This window comes from Eptesicus fuscus, chromosome 6, assembly GCF_027574615.1.
Source record: "Eptesicus fuscus isolate TK198812 chromosome 6, DD_ASM_mEF_20220401, whole genome shotgun sequence".
NCBI lineage: Eukaryota > Metazoa > Chordata > Mammalia > Chiroptera > Vespertilionidae > Eptesicus > Eptesicus fuscus.
The window spans coordinates 82,290,024-82,308,275 of record NC_072478.1 but is presented as its reverse complement, the minus strand read 5'-3'; the positions used below and the strand labels follow the sequence as shown (position 1 = coordinate 82,308,275).

Below are 18,252 nucleotides of genomic sequence, written 5' to 3'. Positions count from 1 at the left end.
AGGGGAGGGCAGTTGTGGGCAATCAGGCCAGTAGGGGAGGGCAGTTGGGAGGGACCCAGGCCTGCAGGAGAGGGCAGTTGGGGGGGGGGGAACAGGCCTTCAGGTGAGGGCAGTTGGGGGGACCAGGCCTGCAGGGGAGGGCAGTTGGGGGCGACCAGGTCAGCAGGGGAGGGCAATTGGGGTGGGACCAAGCCTACAGGGGAGGGCAGTTAGGTAGGACAAGGCCTGCAGGGGAGGGCAGTTAGGGGGGACCAGGCCTGCAGGGGAGAGCAGTTTGGAGGACCAGGCTTGCAGGGGAGGGCAGTTCAGGGCAACCAGGCCAGCAGGGGAGGACAGTTAGGGGTGACCATGCCTGCAGGGGAGGACAGTTAGGGGTGACCATGACAGCAGGGGAGGGCAGTTAGGTGCAATCGGGCTGGCAGGGGAGCAGTTAGGCATTGATCAGGCTGACAGAGGAGTGGTTAGGGGGTGATCAGGCTGGCAGGCAGAAGCAGTTAGTGGCAATCAGGCAGGCAGGTAGGCGAGCGGTTGGGAGCCAGCAGTCCTGGATTGTGAGAGGGATGTCTGACTGCCCAGTGGGATCGGGCCTAAATGGGCAGTCAGACATCCCTCGAGGGGTCCCAGATTGGAGAGGGTGCAGGCTGGGCTGGGGGACACCCCCTCCCCGTGCATGAATTTTGTGCACCAGGCTCTAGTATTCTTCATATGAGTAAACCTCTTTGCTAATTCTGCATACAGAATCAGCATTCATTCAGTCACATAAACATCATAAATGAATCATGCGCCTCTGGTTAGCATTCAAAGAAGAAAAATCTATTTATTCGACTTATGAGTGTCATATAAATACCATGTCTCGTTAACTGTTCGTCTGTGTTCATTTCAACTTAATCACAGAAACAGCAATTACTCCTCTCTAGCATCATTAACAACCTCATAATGTGCCAGAGATAAATTACAATAAACGAATGTTTAAATACATTAGCAGGGACTAATTGAGTGTTATGTTACACACTCTGGACAGTCAGCAGCAGTCACCTTCCCTTCCTTTTCCCTTCCCTCTCCACCTCCCCACAGTGGAGCAGCCTGTGGAATTTGGGATAGCTCCAAATAGATAGGATGGAGAGTACAAATATTCTCAGACGCTTATAGAGAAACGATACAGGAAGGCCCTGTCAGCCACTACTGACTGGTACAATACAGCTGGGAATGCATTTTTGATCATGTACCAGATAATTCAAATAGTTGCAGGATGGAGAAAGGTTGATAAAAGCACATGAGGAATCAGGGAGCTTAAAATAGTCAAGATTGCATACCAAGGCCAGGTTTGAATTCTAGCTACCAGTGATTCGTGCTCATCCAAAAGCTGGCTTGGGGAGAAATGGTCATAGTGTATACTCTGCTAGTAAAATTATGTTTGAACACAGAAACCAAGGCCTTTCAGAATTACCTTATACTTTTGTTTCCAAGATTGCAGTCTTGTCTTGCCTAACGGGTCTAACAATCCATGGAATCATGGAAAATGAGTTTTGTGGTTCATTAACAAATCCTCTTCTGGATTTACTCTATGAGGACTATAGTGGTGAGAGTTCAATTGCAATAGAAACCAAATGCCCATATACAGTCCTGAATTTAGCTTCTATTTTCTTTTAAAATTTGTCAAACAGAATAACTAATTTTTCAAAGCTTTAATTAATTTGCATGAGTTTACCATCATAGAAACCACCCTCCTAAATGTACTGTTTGGGGTGTTTTGAAAAATAAAAGCAATACATATTCACTGAAATAGGTATCTAAATCTATAGTATATAGATATATAGACATCTATATAGATATATAAATATAGATATCTACATAAAGTAGTACTTATATTTATAAATTAAGAAGTAAAAGCCCTTAATTTGCTCCTTCTTCTGCTGCAAATCATATCCTGTTTACCAGAAATATTTACTATATTTACTTTTATTTTTACACAAATAGGATGCTACCATATATAACATTCTGTAATCTTTTTTTCTTTAGGATGTATTTTAAGTGTCCTATGGGGAAAGCTGGATAAAGGGTACATGGGACTTATTTTTTAGCTTCTTAGGAGTCCATAAATATTTCAGAATAACATGTTTTTTAAAAAGCAATAACACTTTTACTTTAAAAAATGTGTCAGTTATCGTGCCACTTCGTTACATTACAACTACCTCATTCTGTTGAATGGGGTAAGATATTCTATTGTTAAGATTGCAGACCAAAGCCAGAGCCTTCATATATATAGAATTACATGAAAAAAATTTAACTAGTCTCCTATTGACAGGCATGTAGGTCATTTCCCAGTGTTTCAATATTATATGACATCATGGACAACCGTGTACTGTTACCTCTAGTTGTGATACAGTTTGACAAGCTAAGCACCTCACCTCTTTCCATTGTTCTTCTGTAGGAGACATGAATCTAAACATCACAATTTCAGGTAATTGTGTCAGGAAAGTTTTTGTATTAGCCGATTTGCATTTCTGTAAGAAACATCTAGCCAGAGCAGATGCAAGCATATTACTGGAAGTTTGTGTCTACTCCCAGCATGCGTCTGTTTTTCGGCTGTGGTTTCTCAGGGGCACATGTTCACCAGATCCTTCCTTTGTGTTTGCAGGGGACTTGAGGAGGCCTGCATGACTGAGCAGCCTTCAACCTTGACAATCAGACAAACAAAACCCAAGAGGAGAGAAAGAGCATCCCTAGTTGGTTGAAAACAAGAGGCTTCTAAAAAACAATTGCTTAAAACTGGGCAGTTGCCAGGCTTCCTAAATTTGGCACCTCTTCCTATTTGACAACCACTGACAGAAATTAATACCTCATCCCTAGGATAAAACCAATTCATTGGAATTCAATACCTCATCCTTAAGATGAAGTCAGACTAGTTTTTGATGTTAATATTTGTCATCCTAAGACATCCCCATTTTTATATTTATTTTTAATTTATTTTTTAGGGAGAGAGGAAGGGAGAGGATAGAGAGAGAGAAACATCAATGAGAGAGAAACATCATTGATTGTTGTATGCTCACTCCCTAGTCACCCCGTGCTGGGGATCAGGGATCGAGCCCATAACCCAGGCATGTGCTCTGACTGGAAATTGAACTGGTGACCTACTGGTTCCTAGGTTGATGCTCAACTACTGAGCTACACCAGGCAAGCTTTATATTTATTAATGTAACAAATGTAGGAGCCTCTACTCTGTGCAGGGTGCTATGACATATGTATTGAGATACAAAGATAAATAAGGCACCTCTGTATCCCCCAAAAGCGCTCTGTCTAAACCGGCAGTTCTTAGTCTCTTCTGCACCTGTTGATCCCTTTGAGAATATGATAACTGTGGAACTAGAAAAATGTGCACACACGCATACACCCAAAACCCAAGTGATCTTAACTAGTATCCTAACCTGGAAGTCACCATTAAGCTATGGGCTTAGATTAAGATCCCTTTATCTACTAGACATGCAAGATGGGCAACTGGGAAAACTAGAGGACATCTAGCTGAGAAGGTTCTCTAGTGACGACTGTAGTCATACCTTATAGTACTTCTCGTTTGCCGAGTGCTTTCTCTGTCAACATCCTCCTGTGGTAAGCCAACTCTATTTTTGTCAGATGAGGTAGTTTGCTCAGAGAGAAGTTTTGATTAGCCCAAGGCCACTCAGCTATCAGCCGAAGAACTCTGACCAGAATCCAGGTCTATGATGTGTAGTCTGTTTTGCCAAATGGAGTCGATGGCTAATGTGAAATGCCATGCGCAAGTTTTTAAAAAGAAATCCTAGTGTCCACATACTGAGATGAAATGTTCTGACTAATCATCAAGATTACCTTTGTATATGCATACTTACAAATTTTAGACAGTATTTCTCTCTCTTTCCCTCCTCCCCCTTCCCTCTCTCCTTCTATCCTCTTTCTTTCTCACTTAGTGAGTATTTGTTTCAAGAATCAGTTCCCTACTAAATTACATATTCCTTAAGGACAAGGACTATGATTGGTTCATTTCCATTTCCTTGTTCCCTAACAAAGTACCTGGCATAGTCAGCAGTAGTCTGTTAGTGAATGAAAGTTTATTATACCAAAGAAAGAAATTAGCAAGATTAGCTGCTAGTAACTGTATTCTTCAATTCATGTTCTGCTTTCAAAGATTATCTCTTAGGACATGAAAAGTGTCATCAGTTCATTGGCATAGTACTCATTGTTTTTCCTACATTTTTAGTTTTCCCTTGTCCCGCTAAGATAAATAAGTTTATAAATCCTAAAATAATTTCAAACAACCATTTCTCTCTCTTTATCCCATGGAGTAATCAGCAACGGTTTAGACATATTTTCTTGTCAGTCTTTTGGGAGTCAGCTTATCATGATGCAATGTTTGGCCCATCCCCACCCCAAGCTGAAAGAGCTACAAAAGACCTAGATTGCCTGAGCTGTTTAGATCATCTGTAAACATATTTTCCCCTTGACTATATGTGCATCCATTTAATTCATAGACCTATACTCAAGTGTTTCCATTTCATCAACATTTATTCTTCTATGCGTCAAATGTATGCAGGATATTTTTAGGTGCAACAGGACACAGTGCTGCATCTAGGAATGCTAAAATGAGTAGGATCATGACACAGTGGTCAATGAGGCTGGGAGAAATGCTGTATAAAGACAGTGTCCTACATACACTGGACCTTCAATAAGTACCTGTACACTGTAGTGCCTGGCTTCCAAAACTAGCAAGTAAGTAGATAGGTATCATGGTTTGATCATAGGCATTTATCATGTTATTCAAGTTAATCATTAGAAAAATATATACTGAACCCTTTAAATATACCCTAAAAGTGCATATACAAAAGATTCTAACAAGTCTCATGCTCAAGGACCTTTCATTCAGCTGGGAAGACAATATCTAGTATGGTTAAATGTAGAACCAATATGTAGTGTGATTAGGACAGTAAACAACACAAGAGATAATATAGTTGCCATGAAACTGAAATGAACTTTAACTGCAACATGCACAATCATAGGAGAAAGAGGTCACAATTGTTAGGTCTTTGTGACCTTCATTCACTGACTGACACACTTAAATTCAAGTGGTGGGGGTGAAAGGGATAGGAAAATTATTCATGTTTCTTGAATATTTATTCCTTTTATGCTTTCTATAAATATACTTTTTAAATATAATTTTATTGATTTCAGAGAGGAAGGGAGAGGGAAAGAGACATAGAAACATCAATGATGAGAGAGAATCATTGATTGGGTGCCCCCTGCACCCCCACTCCCCTACTAGGGGTTGAGCCCACAACCCTGGCATGTGCCCTGACTGGAATCGAACAGTGACCTCCTGGTTCATAGGTCACGCTCAACTGCTGAGCCAAACCAGCTGAGCACAGATATATATTTTTTACACTTGATCTCATTTCCCTGCACAACTATATGAATTCAATGATATGATATGTATTTTAGAGATAAGGAAATGGAATCAAGATTTAGTCATTTACCTGCAAAGAGAGGATTGTAAGTAAGTGATGAAACTGGACTCAAACCCAAGTCTATCTGTCTCAAACCCTGCTCTTAACCAGACCACACTCCTCCTTGAAAACTTTTGGTGAGAATAGAAGAAGATACTAAGCATATCATGAGAATAATCAACAGGTTAGCAGATTAGACATGAACATAGATGCTGCCTGATCAGTATCACAGCAAACAAATGGTACATCTTATTTCTTTTCTACAGAACCTGCAGGATTTTGATGCCATTTTTATATGTAGGGGACTCTGAGACAATTGACAGAACCGGTAGCTGGATGCAAAGATGTGCCCATTTGTAGACCTTGTAATGAGCACCCTTTTACATCCCACACCTGTCTATTTGCTTTGTGCTTATAGAACTGACTGAAAATAAATGAGTATTTCCATTTGTTTGGATTCATCATTTAAAGTGTGCCTTCCCTTGAAGAGAAAGATGTGTTTTTTTAGCATGTATAGTGTAACATGCTTTGCACTTAGTGGTTGTTCAATAAACATTGGATGTTGGCTGAGTAGGTAAAGGTTGCCTTCTTTCAAGTCAAAACCATTGGATTCTTTCCAATCAAACAGAACACAAAGGTGTCCTGTCACCAAAAGCCACTTAATGTGAAATTCCAAGCAGTTTTTTGGTAGCACCTTAGTCTCTGTTTAGGATGCCTTGCCCAGAGTCATTTAGTGGTTCAACTGTTTTCTGTCATGTTATAATGTTCAACACTATATTGTCAAAGTGATGAATCAGAGGGGCAGTTTACAAGTCAGTCCCTAAGGCCTTTGAATTCCATCTTTCCAGCCAGCATAGAGTGATAGGCATGTGTTAACTAGTTCAAAAGCTGAGAAAACTTTGGCACAAAAAGAGGAAATATGAGCTAGGACACTCAGTGGCCAATGAGTAGAATGGCCCCACAGCATTCACACAGTTCATGTACGAGGAGACAAGAAGAAATCCTAATTCCTAAGGGTGGATGTGGGCAACCTCTCCTATGGCTCCATGTGTGGTGTTCATCTAACCAGAACCTTAGCTGAGGTCTAGGAAACACCCAGTAATGAGCTGGTGTGCGCTCATGGACACATGCAGGACTGGACCTGGGAAGAATGCAACCTTGTATGGCCTCTGAGCAGCAAGAAGGGGACATGCTACCTCCTGAGGAAGAAAAGATTTTGGAGGTGAAGCAGGTAAAGAAAATCCCAGGAGATATGATGAACAGAAAAGAGCATCAAGGTCTGAAGGAGCAGTTCCTAGGACTTGTCTGGACCCATTGAAAGGGTCAAGGAGCTCAGTCCTCATTCAGGAAGAGCCAGGCACAGTAAGGCAAAAATCCTTCTTACTCCTGAGCACAAGTAGTAAAATTACTTATTGCCCACCTCCCTCCCAAACTAAGCAAATTACAAGGTCAAGAAAAACATACAAAAGCTATATGCTCACTTGGGCACAATCACAAGCATATAATTGATAGAGTACTAGTAGATGATTGCCTGTTTCTTTTTTGAGCTTGGTTTTTCCCTTGACAGTTTTACATCAAATGTATTTTTAATGTGTTTTTATTGATTTCAGAGAGGAAGGGAGAGGGAGATAAAAACATTAATGAGGAGCGAGAATCATTGATTGGCTATCTCTAGCATGCCCCCAAAACCCAGACATGTGCCCTGACCTGGAATTGAACTGTGACCTCCTGGTTCATAGGTTGACGCTCAACCACTGAGCCACGCTGGTTGGGCACATTAAAAGTCTTATCTTTGAGTCTGTATTTACCATGCTGAAAGAGATTATTATGCTAAGAAAATATTCTATTGCTATTATTTCTTAAGTAACTATTAATGCCATTCTTATAAGTGGATATAACTAACTCATAGGCTGGCAGCTTCTTTTGAAATTTTCCCTGACCTCCTTTCTGAGCTTATTCTAATCTCTGACTGGAACTTGTGAACAGCTGTCTAGAATTGATGAGATGTCCCCATTTGGGTCCCCATCAGCTCAGCATCAGAGACAGTCATGCTTAGGAGCTGAGTGTCACTGATGTGGATAAAAATAACAATCTAAAAGCTCACAGGCTCCCTCTAAAGATTCCCTATACACAGAGCTGAGACTTTAGGAGGGAAATGTTAAATGAAAGTTACTACTAGAATAATAAGTTATACATGTGGTTAAAACACTCGATGTACTGAAAGTAGTTAGTTTGAAACATAATATGCCAGAGGCTTCCCCTAAATGTCCTCAAGCCTGCCTGGTCCCTCTCTGCCTCCATAAAGGGTAGAATTTGCCCCAAGAGATACAAGATATATTTTGTACCTAAGCAGAAATTCTTTCATCCAGATATTGCAGTGTGTTTATAAATGCAAATGAATAAGCCTCAGCATCACCTCTGTCCACAGAGATGGTTCATTTAAGTGACACAGAAATTTATGGAAATGGCCTACTCAGGGTCACCTGAGAAGTCCTTTGTGTCAACTGGAAATGGATATTCAAGATGTAAAAATACCTGTAGCTGGATCCAAATTTATTGCATCCATAGCAAGTACCATTGGAGGGACACATCATTTTCTTTAATCTTTACAGCAAGGCTCCAACAGTGGCCTTTCCTCAGTCTCACTGAGTACACACATAACCTCGAAACCCAAACTTCAGCCCTCCTCTGTCCTATCTTATCTGCCGCAAAAGCTGAGTTTTTAAAGATCGTTTCATGAATCACTTTGATTAAATAAGTAGTTGGCCCTATTTTCTTTTGTTCTCCCAAACTCTTCTGTTAATCCAGTGAGAAAATATTAAATATTTTGTTGCCACTCACTGTGCTAGACACAGGGGACATGCGTCTGTAGTCATGCTCCTCCCTTCATGGGAAGGACTGTCAGTAAACAAGAATCAGCCACACTGTGGTCAGTGCTATGAAGACGACAGACCTGATGAGCTGGGTGAGGCAGGTAGGAATGGATGGATCAGGGACATCCTCTCTAAGCAGGTGATATCTGAACTGAGGCCTGGAGCATAAGAATCAGTCAGACTTTTCCTTTGCATGTGTTTGTACGCTTGCATCTTACAGATTCTCATTTCTAATAAAGTAAATATCAATATTTAATATCCCACATAAACAAAAAGCTCTTTGGGGGGGTTGCGTTTTAGTTTTTCCCAGAGTATAAGGGTCATGAGACGAAAAACTTAGAAAACCACTGTGGTTTATCCCCAGCCATGATTGGTCCATTTCTTGCTCTGATTCATAAGGTGCTATTGTGATGGAACTGCAAACCACACCCCAGCTGTGATTGGTCCATTTTTTGCTCTGACCTCACAAGGCACCATTGTGATGAAATTGCAAACCACACCCCAGTTGTGATTGGTCCATTCCTTGATCTGACCTCATAAGGTGCCACTGTGATGCAATTGCAAACCACTCCTATATAAGACCCTGACCAGGCAGAGGTTTTTCTCCATTATAGCCCAGGAAGCTGATTTGTGGTGACCTGTGGACTTGGACTCCTTAGCTTGTTTTGACGGCGTTGTTTTTTCATTTTGTTATTTTTCATTTTTATTTATTTTTTTTGTTACTTTTTTGTGTTATTTTAAAGGTGCCATGTTTAATGCTTTTGCAGCCCGCTTTGCCTACAGGGAGCACTCTATTGGTGAGTATCTCCTCCTGAAGACCATTGGAAAGGGATGCTCTTCCGAGGTGTGGTTGGCTCGGCATTTGCTGACCGGGGCACAGGTGGTTGTAAAAGCCTTTAGACGGCAGGGCATCTCTAGATATTTTCAAGAAATCTATTGTTTTAAGAAATTAAATCACCCAAATATCACAAAGTTATTTGAGGTGATTGCCACCAAGGACAAGTTTTTTCTCGTTATGGAGCATGTGAGCGGAGGGGACTTACTTGAGTACTTGGAGAACTATGGCCAAATGAATGAGGGAGAAGCCCGCACCGTGTTCCGGCAGGTAGTATCCGCGGTCCAGTACTGCCACCAGAGGGGCATCGTCCACAGGGACTTGAAGCCAGGCAACATTCTCATAGACAGTGATATGACAATTAAATTAGCAGACTTTGGCTTCAGTAGGGAAGTGAGCGACGATAAACAGAGGACCTTCTGTGGCACCATCTGCTATTCGGCCCCAGAGATCTTGCAGCGTCATACCTATGATGGCCGAAAAACGGATGTATGGAGCCTGGGGGTGGTCTTGTACAGGATGCTGACAGGGGTGGTGCCGTTTGAGGGGGACAGCATTGTGAACGTGAAGAGGCAGATACTAAGTGGACATTTCCCTGTACCATGCTTTATGTCAAGGGAGGTTCAAAAACTTTTAAGAAAATTACTCACTGTCGACCCTAGCCAAAGACCGACCCTGGAAGATGTAATGAAGGACCCCTGGCTCAACAAGGGCCAGGAGGAGACGCTGAGGCCATACAGCGAGCTGCCCTGGGGTGACTTGGACCCCCAGGTAACAGAAATGATGCAGAGCCTCGGCTTTAAGCAGGATGACATCCAGGAGTCAGTAGCACAAAGAAAATTTGACAGTGCTATGGGCACATACCTGATCCTCAGAATGATGAAAACCAAGATGCCAGGCCGCACCATCAGGGTAAGGCCCTATCCCTCCCCTGACACCAGTAGCATGTCCTCAAGCCAAGAGGTTGGTCAGCCATTTGATGAGAAGACCAAAGAACCTTCTGTTCCCCCAAACTGCCTGAGGTTGAGGGTAACCACTCTCCCACCCAACCTGGAAACCATGACCACCACTCCCCCAGAGCACAGTACAGACGCCCCCAGCGCAGACCTCCAGCTTGGCTCTGCGGGCTCCCCCTCCACCCAGAGCAGCAGCAGCACCAGCAGCGGCGGTGGAGACCCAGAGGGAGCCATCTATGAAAGCTGCCTGGCTTGGCAGGAGATGGCTAGGAGGGCCTACGAGTTTTTCTTAAGATTCACATGCTGCGGGCTATCCACCAAGAAGGAACATCTTAAAAGAACAGAAGTCAAACCGGTGTGATTTTTAAAGTTGTGAACGGTTAAGGCAGGGCCACAGTCAACTTGAAGGTGCGGAGCTCCAGGAAGGCCGGCCAGTGGTATGGGCGATGAACCAGAGATTGGAGGCAAACAGCTGGAGGTGAGAGCGGGGCCGGAAGTACACAGTGTGTGTGCAGGGTGAGAGGAGTTGGTCCAGTGGACAATGGAGGTGTGTAAACTGCCAGGCTTTCTCTTCACAGGATCCACATCAGGAGGGTATCCAGCAGCGCCTTGGTCTTCAGAAGATTCTTAACCACGATGCCTGCGGGGCTTGTAGGACTGCCTGGAGCCCCCAGAGGTCAAGAGGAGAGGCTGCCCTCACTGTGGGTCCATCCCTCAGCCCCCACCTGACTGAGACCAGAGACTCGACTTTTTCCTGGGTCCCTTCCCTCCCCTGCTCTTGTGCTCCCATGTTTGTGAGTTGTGTATTAAACTATTTGGTTCTCTCAAGTTTTATAATAAACGATGTTCCAGAAAGATGTATTGCGTACTTTGTTTTTCTTCCTCTGCACAGAACTGGGGCTGTGTGTCCTGCAGTTGGGGAAGCATGTAGTGATGTAGTACTTGGACTTTATAAGGGGAACTCCAACAGGAACAGGTGTGGTTCCGGAAAAGGCCAGCGCTCAGCATGCAGGGCGGGTTCCAGGCACCGAGACGTCAGTGGGCGAAGCAGGCAGAGGTCTCCATTCTCATGCAGCTGATGGCCTGGGTGTCTATGACCTCAGCAGGAGTCACCTCTCCTGGCCTCTTGGCTTTGCTCACTTCCCTCTGTGCTGGAGTCATTCTCAGGTGGGCTTTCCCTGTATATACATGTCAGACTTTTACATTACTGGGGGAACCGTGCTCCAGGCAGAGGGGACAGCAAAGCTCAAGAAAAGAGCTCAAGTGGGAAAGAACTTGAAATTTTTCAAGGTGGCCAAAGCGTAGTGAGCTGGTGTGAGAACAGCAGGAGTTGTGGCTGCAGACGAAGGGCAGAGCATGGGCCATGGGAGGAGTGTGCAGTTTATCCTGAAAACAGTGATCAACCCATGAAGGGTTTTAAGCAAGGAAGTAGTATGATCCGATTTAAAACCAGCCAATTGTGAATATTTTTATCTGTCTCTACATATTTCAACATTCACCAGGTAGGGCATCTTTTGCTATAACCACTGAAGAAAGAAGAGCCAGAAACTGTATGTGTTTTCCCCACTTTAATCCTTACCACACCAGTTCCCTGCACACCTAGAAACGCAAATGAATCCATTGTTGTAAAAGGGAAAGACGTACCTGCCTCTCTGGAGCTGATTGTTGTCTGGCATCACTGGTGAGCTGATCTGCTTGCCCCTTTCCCTGAGGAACCTGGTATTCCTCTGATTCATCCGCCCTCCTTCCCTGTGATCCCAGCAGCACATGGCATAGACCTCTGTGGGACTCTCATCACTTTGTTGTCATTAAGTGGTTCCCTTCCCCTCCTTGCCCTGACCTTCCATTCCTGAGTCCTCGGGGGCTGGGAACTACCTCACTCACCTTTGTATTTCCAGTCATCACAGAGCCAGGTCCAGAGTTGGATACTCAGAAAATGGTGGACAAGTGAACAATCCACCTGGTCATTACAGAGTGAATTGTCCCAAACCAGGACACATTGGAATGTAAAAGGGAATGTGATTCATGATGATGCATGGACAATAGTGTAAAGTTGGGCTGGGATTTTACTGGGATGCATGGTCACCTGGGTGATCGTTATAAAGAATTATGACAAAAACTGTGAACTGCTATGATTTACTATGCCAATTCTAGTAGCTAGTATCTTGGGAGACACTATTTACTCCAGCCAGTTTAGATCAATGGTCCCCAAAGCATGGGTGACATAAGACATGTTTGTAAGTAGCAAGGGCATCAAGATTAAGTAATCTTTCACCGTGTAATTCCCTTTTCAATTCTACATTAACATGTCTGTTACAAAGAGGAGTTCTCAGTTGGTGCTAGATTATCTTTAACCCCCTCTTACTCCCACTAATCTTCCTTTTTAAATGAAAAAGGACCTCAGGATCAGGACCTTTGAATAACAAGTGGTATTTGGTGACATTTTTTAATATTATTATGGTAATTATATTTATTTAATGCTTTCCTTCATGGCAAATTATGATCATGTCCAGGTAGGATTGAGATAGAGAATTTCATTTTCAATTAATCTTTTGAAGTAAAAATGGTAAGATTTTAAGTATCTATACTAATAAAAGAGTAATATGCTAATTAGACTGGGTCAACCGGACATCTTCCAGACATCCGACTTCTTTCCAGACAAAGCTGTGGTGGCAGGGGCTGAGGCAGAGGCAGTTAGGGGTGAGATCAGGCTGGCAGGGGAGCAAGCATTTAGGGGTGAGATCAGGCTGGCAGGGGAGGGCAGTTAGGGGGCAATCAGGCCGGCAGGGGAGGGCAGTTGGGGCAATCAGGCCAGCAGGGGAGGGCAGTTGGGACAATCAGGCCAGCAGGGGAGGGCAGTTGGGGGTAATCAGGATGCAGGCAGAAGCAGTAAGGGGCAATCAGGCAGACAGACAGAGGCAGTTAGGGGTGATCAGGCAGCAGGCAGGTGAGCAGTTAGGAGCCAGTGGTCCCAGATTGTGAAAGGGATGTCCCAGATTAGAGAGGTTGCAGGCCGGGCTGAGGGACAACCCACCCCCACTCCACCCCCACAAGAATGTCGTGCACCAGACCTCTAGTATATGATAAAGGTCATACACAGATTATTGGCAAAAAGACATGAAGTTGATGTACAAATGACTAAAGTTTGGGAAACTAGATGAGATGATTCCCAGCCTATTTCTAAGCCTTAAAGGTCCACAATTTTTTACAAAATATTCAAATGAAATTAATTTAAGATAATTTAGGAAAATAAATATGTTGTGCATATACATTACTTTTATTTATTTTTTAATTCCTTTACTAATTATAAAGATATATGCACGCTAATTTTTGGAATATGATCCTGGAAAATTCATAATGGCAAAAAGATATTTTAAAAGTAAAAAAAAAAAAAAAACACATAGATTAACACAATTCAGGGAAAAACATTCAATATCTGAGTTTTTTAATTTAGTAATTTTTAATTTCACAATGTTAATACATATGTAAATCTGAATTTACATAAAAGAAAAAAGTGATATGGTTTTATTTATTAAAAACAATTAACACTAAAGTGACTTTAAATATCAAACCTCCCCTTGTGTACTTAAAAGCTTAATTGACTCTTAATTTATATACATGTAATATTTAGCCCATACTTTTTCAATAATTTAAGGCACATCATTACTAAATAAAATTTCATGCTATTTCAGTTACAATGAGGGAAGCTTCCTTTTGGAAATTGTGTATTTAGACTCCTGCTTTTCTTATTTGCCAGGGACACACACTTTTCAGTTGTTTGCACACCTACCTCTCTGCTATGGAAGAATAAAAACATAAGAGGAAATAGCTTTGACTCTACTGCCCTATCAAGCCAACAGGTATAGGGAGGTAATTATTTACTGTAAAAAAAAATGGTACAAGTGTTGAAAATATCTATTTACTTTTTTTTTCAAAGCAGAATGTCAGCATGGTATAACATTATCATCTTAATCACAAGCAGGCAAGATGGTTAGAAAACAACTACAGCAACAATAACAACCAGTCCACACCAAAATAGTAACCTGTTTTCCACCCACAGCTGCATGTTCCTCTCCAGCCTAAGGATTTCTCTATTCAGGAGAAAAATCACTTTATTTTGAGGTTACAAAGTGAGAGAGATTGGGATTACATGGTCATATTAGAGCACTTTGTCAGGAAATGTAATAATGAAGGCGCAGGGATAGCTCATGATTTTGAAACAAAACTCTTATTCATTCCTGCCAGCTCCTCTCAACCTGACTACCAATTTAAAGGACTGTAGTCTCCAGGAAGACTAGGGTTCCATGAAGTTGGCTGTATTCTCTGTGCCTTACACAGTGCTTGGTTCTTAGAAGACTCTTTAACATTGTTGAATAATGAGCTCCATCATAATAGCTGCTATTGCTAAATACCCAGGATATACTTGGTGCTATGATTTACTATGCCAATTCTAGTAGTTAGTATTATCTGTATTGTCCCATGGAGAAAACAGCTCAGAAATGTTAAGTAATGTGTCAGGTTCACAAAGTGATAGGACTAAGATTCAAACCTAGATATGTCTGAGGTCAATGCTTCAGTTTTTCTCTCCTACAAAATGCAAAAGAGTTATATGACTTCATAAAGGACTTCATATATGAAAAGGAAAACTCCAATAGTACAGATTCAAATTCTTTTTTAAAGAATAAATGTCTTTATTTTTTTAATCCTCACCTAAAGATATCTTTTCCATTGACTTTTAGAGAGTGTGGAATGGAGGGGGAGAGATGGAGAGAGAGAAGCATGGATGTGAAAAAGACACATCAATTGGTTGCCTCCAGCACACAATCCAACCAGGTCCAGGGATCAGCCTGCAACAGAGGTACATGCCCTTGACGAGAATTGAACCGTGACCTTTCAGTTCACAGACAAAACTGCCTAGGGCTCTTTATTTTTTATTACAGTTTACATTCAAAATTATTTTGTATTAGTGTCAGGTGTCCAGCACATTGGTCAGACTAGCATGCACCTCACACACTTCACATAGTGTCTTCCCATCTCTGATATTTCCCCTATACCTGTCACCATACATAGTTATTACAATATTATTGACTATATTCCCTATATACTTTACATCCCCATAACTACTTTGTAACTACCAGTTTGTACTTCTTAATCACTTCACCTTTTTCAGTCAGTCCCTCAAACCCCCTCTCCTCTGGCAACCATGAGTCTATTCTCTGTATCTATAAATTTGTTTCAATTTTGTTTATTTTTTTCTTTAGATTCCACATATAAATGACATCATATGGTATTTGTCTTTCTCTGACATTTCACTGAGTATAATACCCTCTAGGTCCAACCTGAGGTGATTGGAAGGATTAAATGGATCAAGGGTGTAAATTAATTAGCGTAGTCCTACCCCACAATGACTGGTCTATAAAGTATAGCCATTATTATTATGATAGATGAAAAGATACAAAAATGTCATTAGCTATAATCTCTGGACATAGATTTAAGAATGATTTTTATGTACCTACTAGAGGCCTGGTGTACAAAATTTGTGCATGGGGCAGGTGTGTGGGATGGGAGGGGGGGTGTCCCTCAGCCCAGCCTGCACCCTCTCTAATCTGGGACCCCTCAAGGGATATCCGACTGCCCGTTTAGGCCAGATCCCACTGGGCAGTCGGACATCCCTCTCACAATCCAGGACTGCTGACTCCCAACTGCTCACCTCTCTGCCTGCCTGATTGCCCCTAACCACTTCTGCCTGCCAGCCTGATCACTCCCTAACCATTCCCCTGCCAGCCTGATCGATGCCTAACTGCTCCCCTGCTGGCCCGATTGCCCCTAACTGCCCTCCCTTGCAGGCCTGCCCCCCCCAACTGCCCTCCCCTACAGGCCTGTTCACCCCCAACTGTCTTCCCCTGCAGGTCTGGTCCCCCCCAAATGCCCTCCCCTGCAGGCCTGGTCACACCCCATACAGCCCTCCCCTGCAGGTCTGGTCACCCCTAACTGCCCTCCCTTGCAGGCCTGGTCCCTCCCAACTGCTCTCCCCTGTAGGCCTGGTCCCTCCCAACTGCTCTCCCCTGCTGACCTGATTTCTCACCACTGCCCTCCCCTGATGGCCATTTTGTGTCCACATGGGGGCGGCCATCTTTGACCACATGGGGATGACCATCTTGTGTGTTGGAGTGATGGTCAATTTGCATATTACCTCTTTATTAGATAGGACTTATTTCCCATCCCCACCTTAGACAACCATTCTAATGTGTTATCATGTGCTTTTTTATATATGTATATTGCAGAATAGGTATTGTTTTGTATTTTTAATTATATGAGACTATAATTATATGAGTGTTTAATTATATGAGTGTTTTTAATTATATGAGACTATCATACTATCTATCTCATTGGTATTTTTCACTAGTACTGTTTTTAAGATCCCCCCATGCTGATGTGTGTACATCTAATTCAGTCCTTCTAACTGCTAGCACTCCAAAGTGTGTGTCCTCAACATCTTATCTAACAGTCCTCTCAGAGACAGGATTCCTAGGTTGCATTCAACTCTCCACCGATACAAATAACAATGCATCTCCTCATGAACATCCTCTTGAGGATTCATGTGAGATTTTCTTTGAAATAAATACCTAGGGGTAGAACTGCTGGGTTTGGAGTATGTATATTCTTAATTTGACTAAGTAGTGCCAAATGCTCTCCAGAAAGGCAGCTGTAGCACATTGGTAATGAGGAGGTTCCTCTCTCCCCACATCTGTACCAACACTTGGCCTTATCCATATTTCTAACTTTTATCAGTCTAATAAATATAAAGAGATAACTCATTGTGGTTTTAATTTACATTTCTTAGATTATTAACTAGAGGCCCAGTGCACAAAATTTGTGCACAGGGGGTGGGTCCCTCAGCCCAACCTGCACCCTCTCCAATCTGGGAGCCCTCAGGGAAGCTCTCTCCAATCCAGGAGCCGTGACAACTTAGGCCCACTCCTCTTGGTTCTCTGCTCTCTGCGGGGCCTGGCCACTCCATGCATGCTGCCCAGAGGCTCTCTGCGGCCCAGAGGCCCTCCACGGCTGGGACAGGATGCTTGCCTCATTGCCATGACAATGATGCAAGCAATCCACCCTGGCTGCTCCACATGCATGCACACGCTGCCCAGAGGCTCTCCGTGGCCAAGTCAGAACACTTGCCTCTTCGCCATGGCAACAAAGCAAGCATTCCGCCAGGCCGCTCATGCTGCCCGCTCTTAGTGGCCGCCCCCCAAGGACTGGGGGACTCCGGCGGGGCTGAGCGGACTGGGAACTGGGCTCTGCCATCTTGTGGCTATGGGTGCCGCCATCTTTGTGATGGAGTGATGGTTAATTTGCATATTACCCTTTTATTAGATAGGATGATTTGAAGCATAAATTATCTTCTGTAAATTGCCTGTTGGTATCCTTTGCTATTTTTCTATTGGGTTTGCTGCCTTTCTCTTATTGACTTACGGAAGTTACCTGCATTACTAATTTAGCTCTTGGGGGTTTTAGACATTTCTGATATTTTTCCCATATTGCCATCTGTGTAATAAATTTGTCCATGGTGTCCTCTTTGAACAGAAAGCCTTAATGCTGATGGATTCAAAGTTATCAGTACCTTGCCTTATGATTCGTGTTTTAGAAATTTTGTTTGAAAAGCTTTTCCCTGCCCTTAGGTCACCAAGATACTCTTTTACATTAAGTTTATAGTTGTACATTTTCTTCTTTGGTCTTTAATCTCCGTGGAGTCCACATTTGTATGTTATGTGAGGCAATTACCCAGTTTTATTTCTCTCTCTATAATGTGAGTCAGTTTTTCCATTATAAGCTGCTAGGTACTGACTTGTGATATTCTTTTCAGAATGTTTAAGTTTCCACATATACATATAGGTCAGTGTCTGAGCTCTCTGTTCTATTTTATTGGCCTATTTGTGTCGGGTTTTTTCACCAATGCACCACTGTTTTTGTTATTGCAGCTTGTCCTGTGTTTTAATAGCTAGTAGGATAAACTCCCTTTCTAGTCATGGTTTTTAAGCTTGACTTGGCTATTCATAAACTTTCATTCCTCCAAATAAATTTTAAGGTAAGTTGTTAACATGTTCTTCAAAAAA

At 42.6% G+C, this 18,252-nt stretch overlaps 1 protein-coding gene and 2 long non-coding RNA genes across 4 annotated transcripts in view; 2 read left to right on the top strand and 1 right to left on the bottom strand.

Annotated features, from left to right (window-relative positions):
• LOC129149346 (uncharacterized) overlaps window positions 1-8,477 on the bottom strand; it is a 34,084-nt gene extending 25,607 nt beyond the window's left edge. The window contains exon 1 of the long non-coding RNA XR_008556263.1: window positions 8,425-8,477. This is a non-coding gene — a long non-coding RNA (uncharacterized LOC129149346). The remainder of the gene's footprint in view (window positions 1-8,424) is intronic.
• A 670-nt stretch (window positions 8,478-9,147) lies between these two features.
• Window positions 9,148-10,990, top strand: LOC114231388 (serine/threonine-protein kinase MARK2-like). 2 transcript variants are annotated; one of them, XM_054717020.1, is made up of 2 exons: window positions 9,148-10,613; window positions 10,714-10,990. In XM_054717020.1, exon 1 carries the CDS (start codon window positions 9,360-9,362, stop codon window positions 10,494-10,496), a length of 1,137 nt encoding a protein of 378 aa, XP_054572995.1. In that variant the 5' UTR covers window positions 9,148-9,359; the 3' UTR covers window positions 10,497-10,613; window positions 10,714-10,990. The 2 variants fall into 2 exon arrangements, with proteins under 2 accessions (XP_054572995.1, XP_054572996.1); XM_054717021.1 differs by having other exon boundaries at window positions 10,699-10,990.
• A 2,907-nt stretch (window positions 10,991-13,897) lies between these two features.
• LOC129149345 (uncharacterized) overlaps window positions 13,898-18,252 on the top strand; it is a 60,113-nt gene continuing 55,758 nt past the window's right edge. Inside the window, exon 1 of the long non-coding RNA XR_008556262.1 lies at window positions 13,898-13,995. This is a non-coding gene — a long non-coding RNA (uncharacterized LOC129149345). The remainder of the gene's footprint in view (window positions 13,996-18,252) is intronic.

Excerpts from the sequence above, each read along its gene's own strand:
- LOC114231388 (XM_054717020.1), top strand. The coding sequence starts at position 9,360 with ATGGAGCATGTGAGCGGAGGGGACTTACTTGAGTACTTGGAGAACTAT.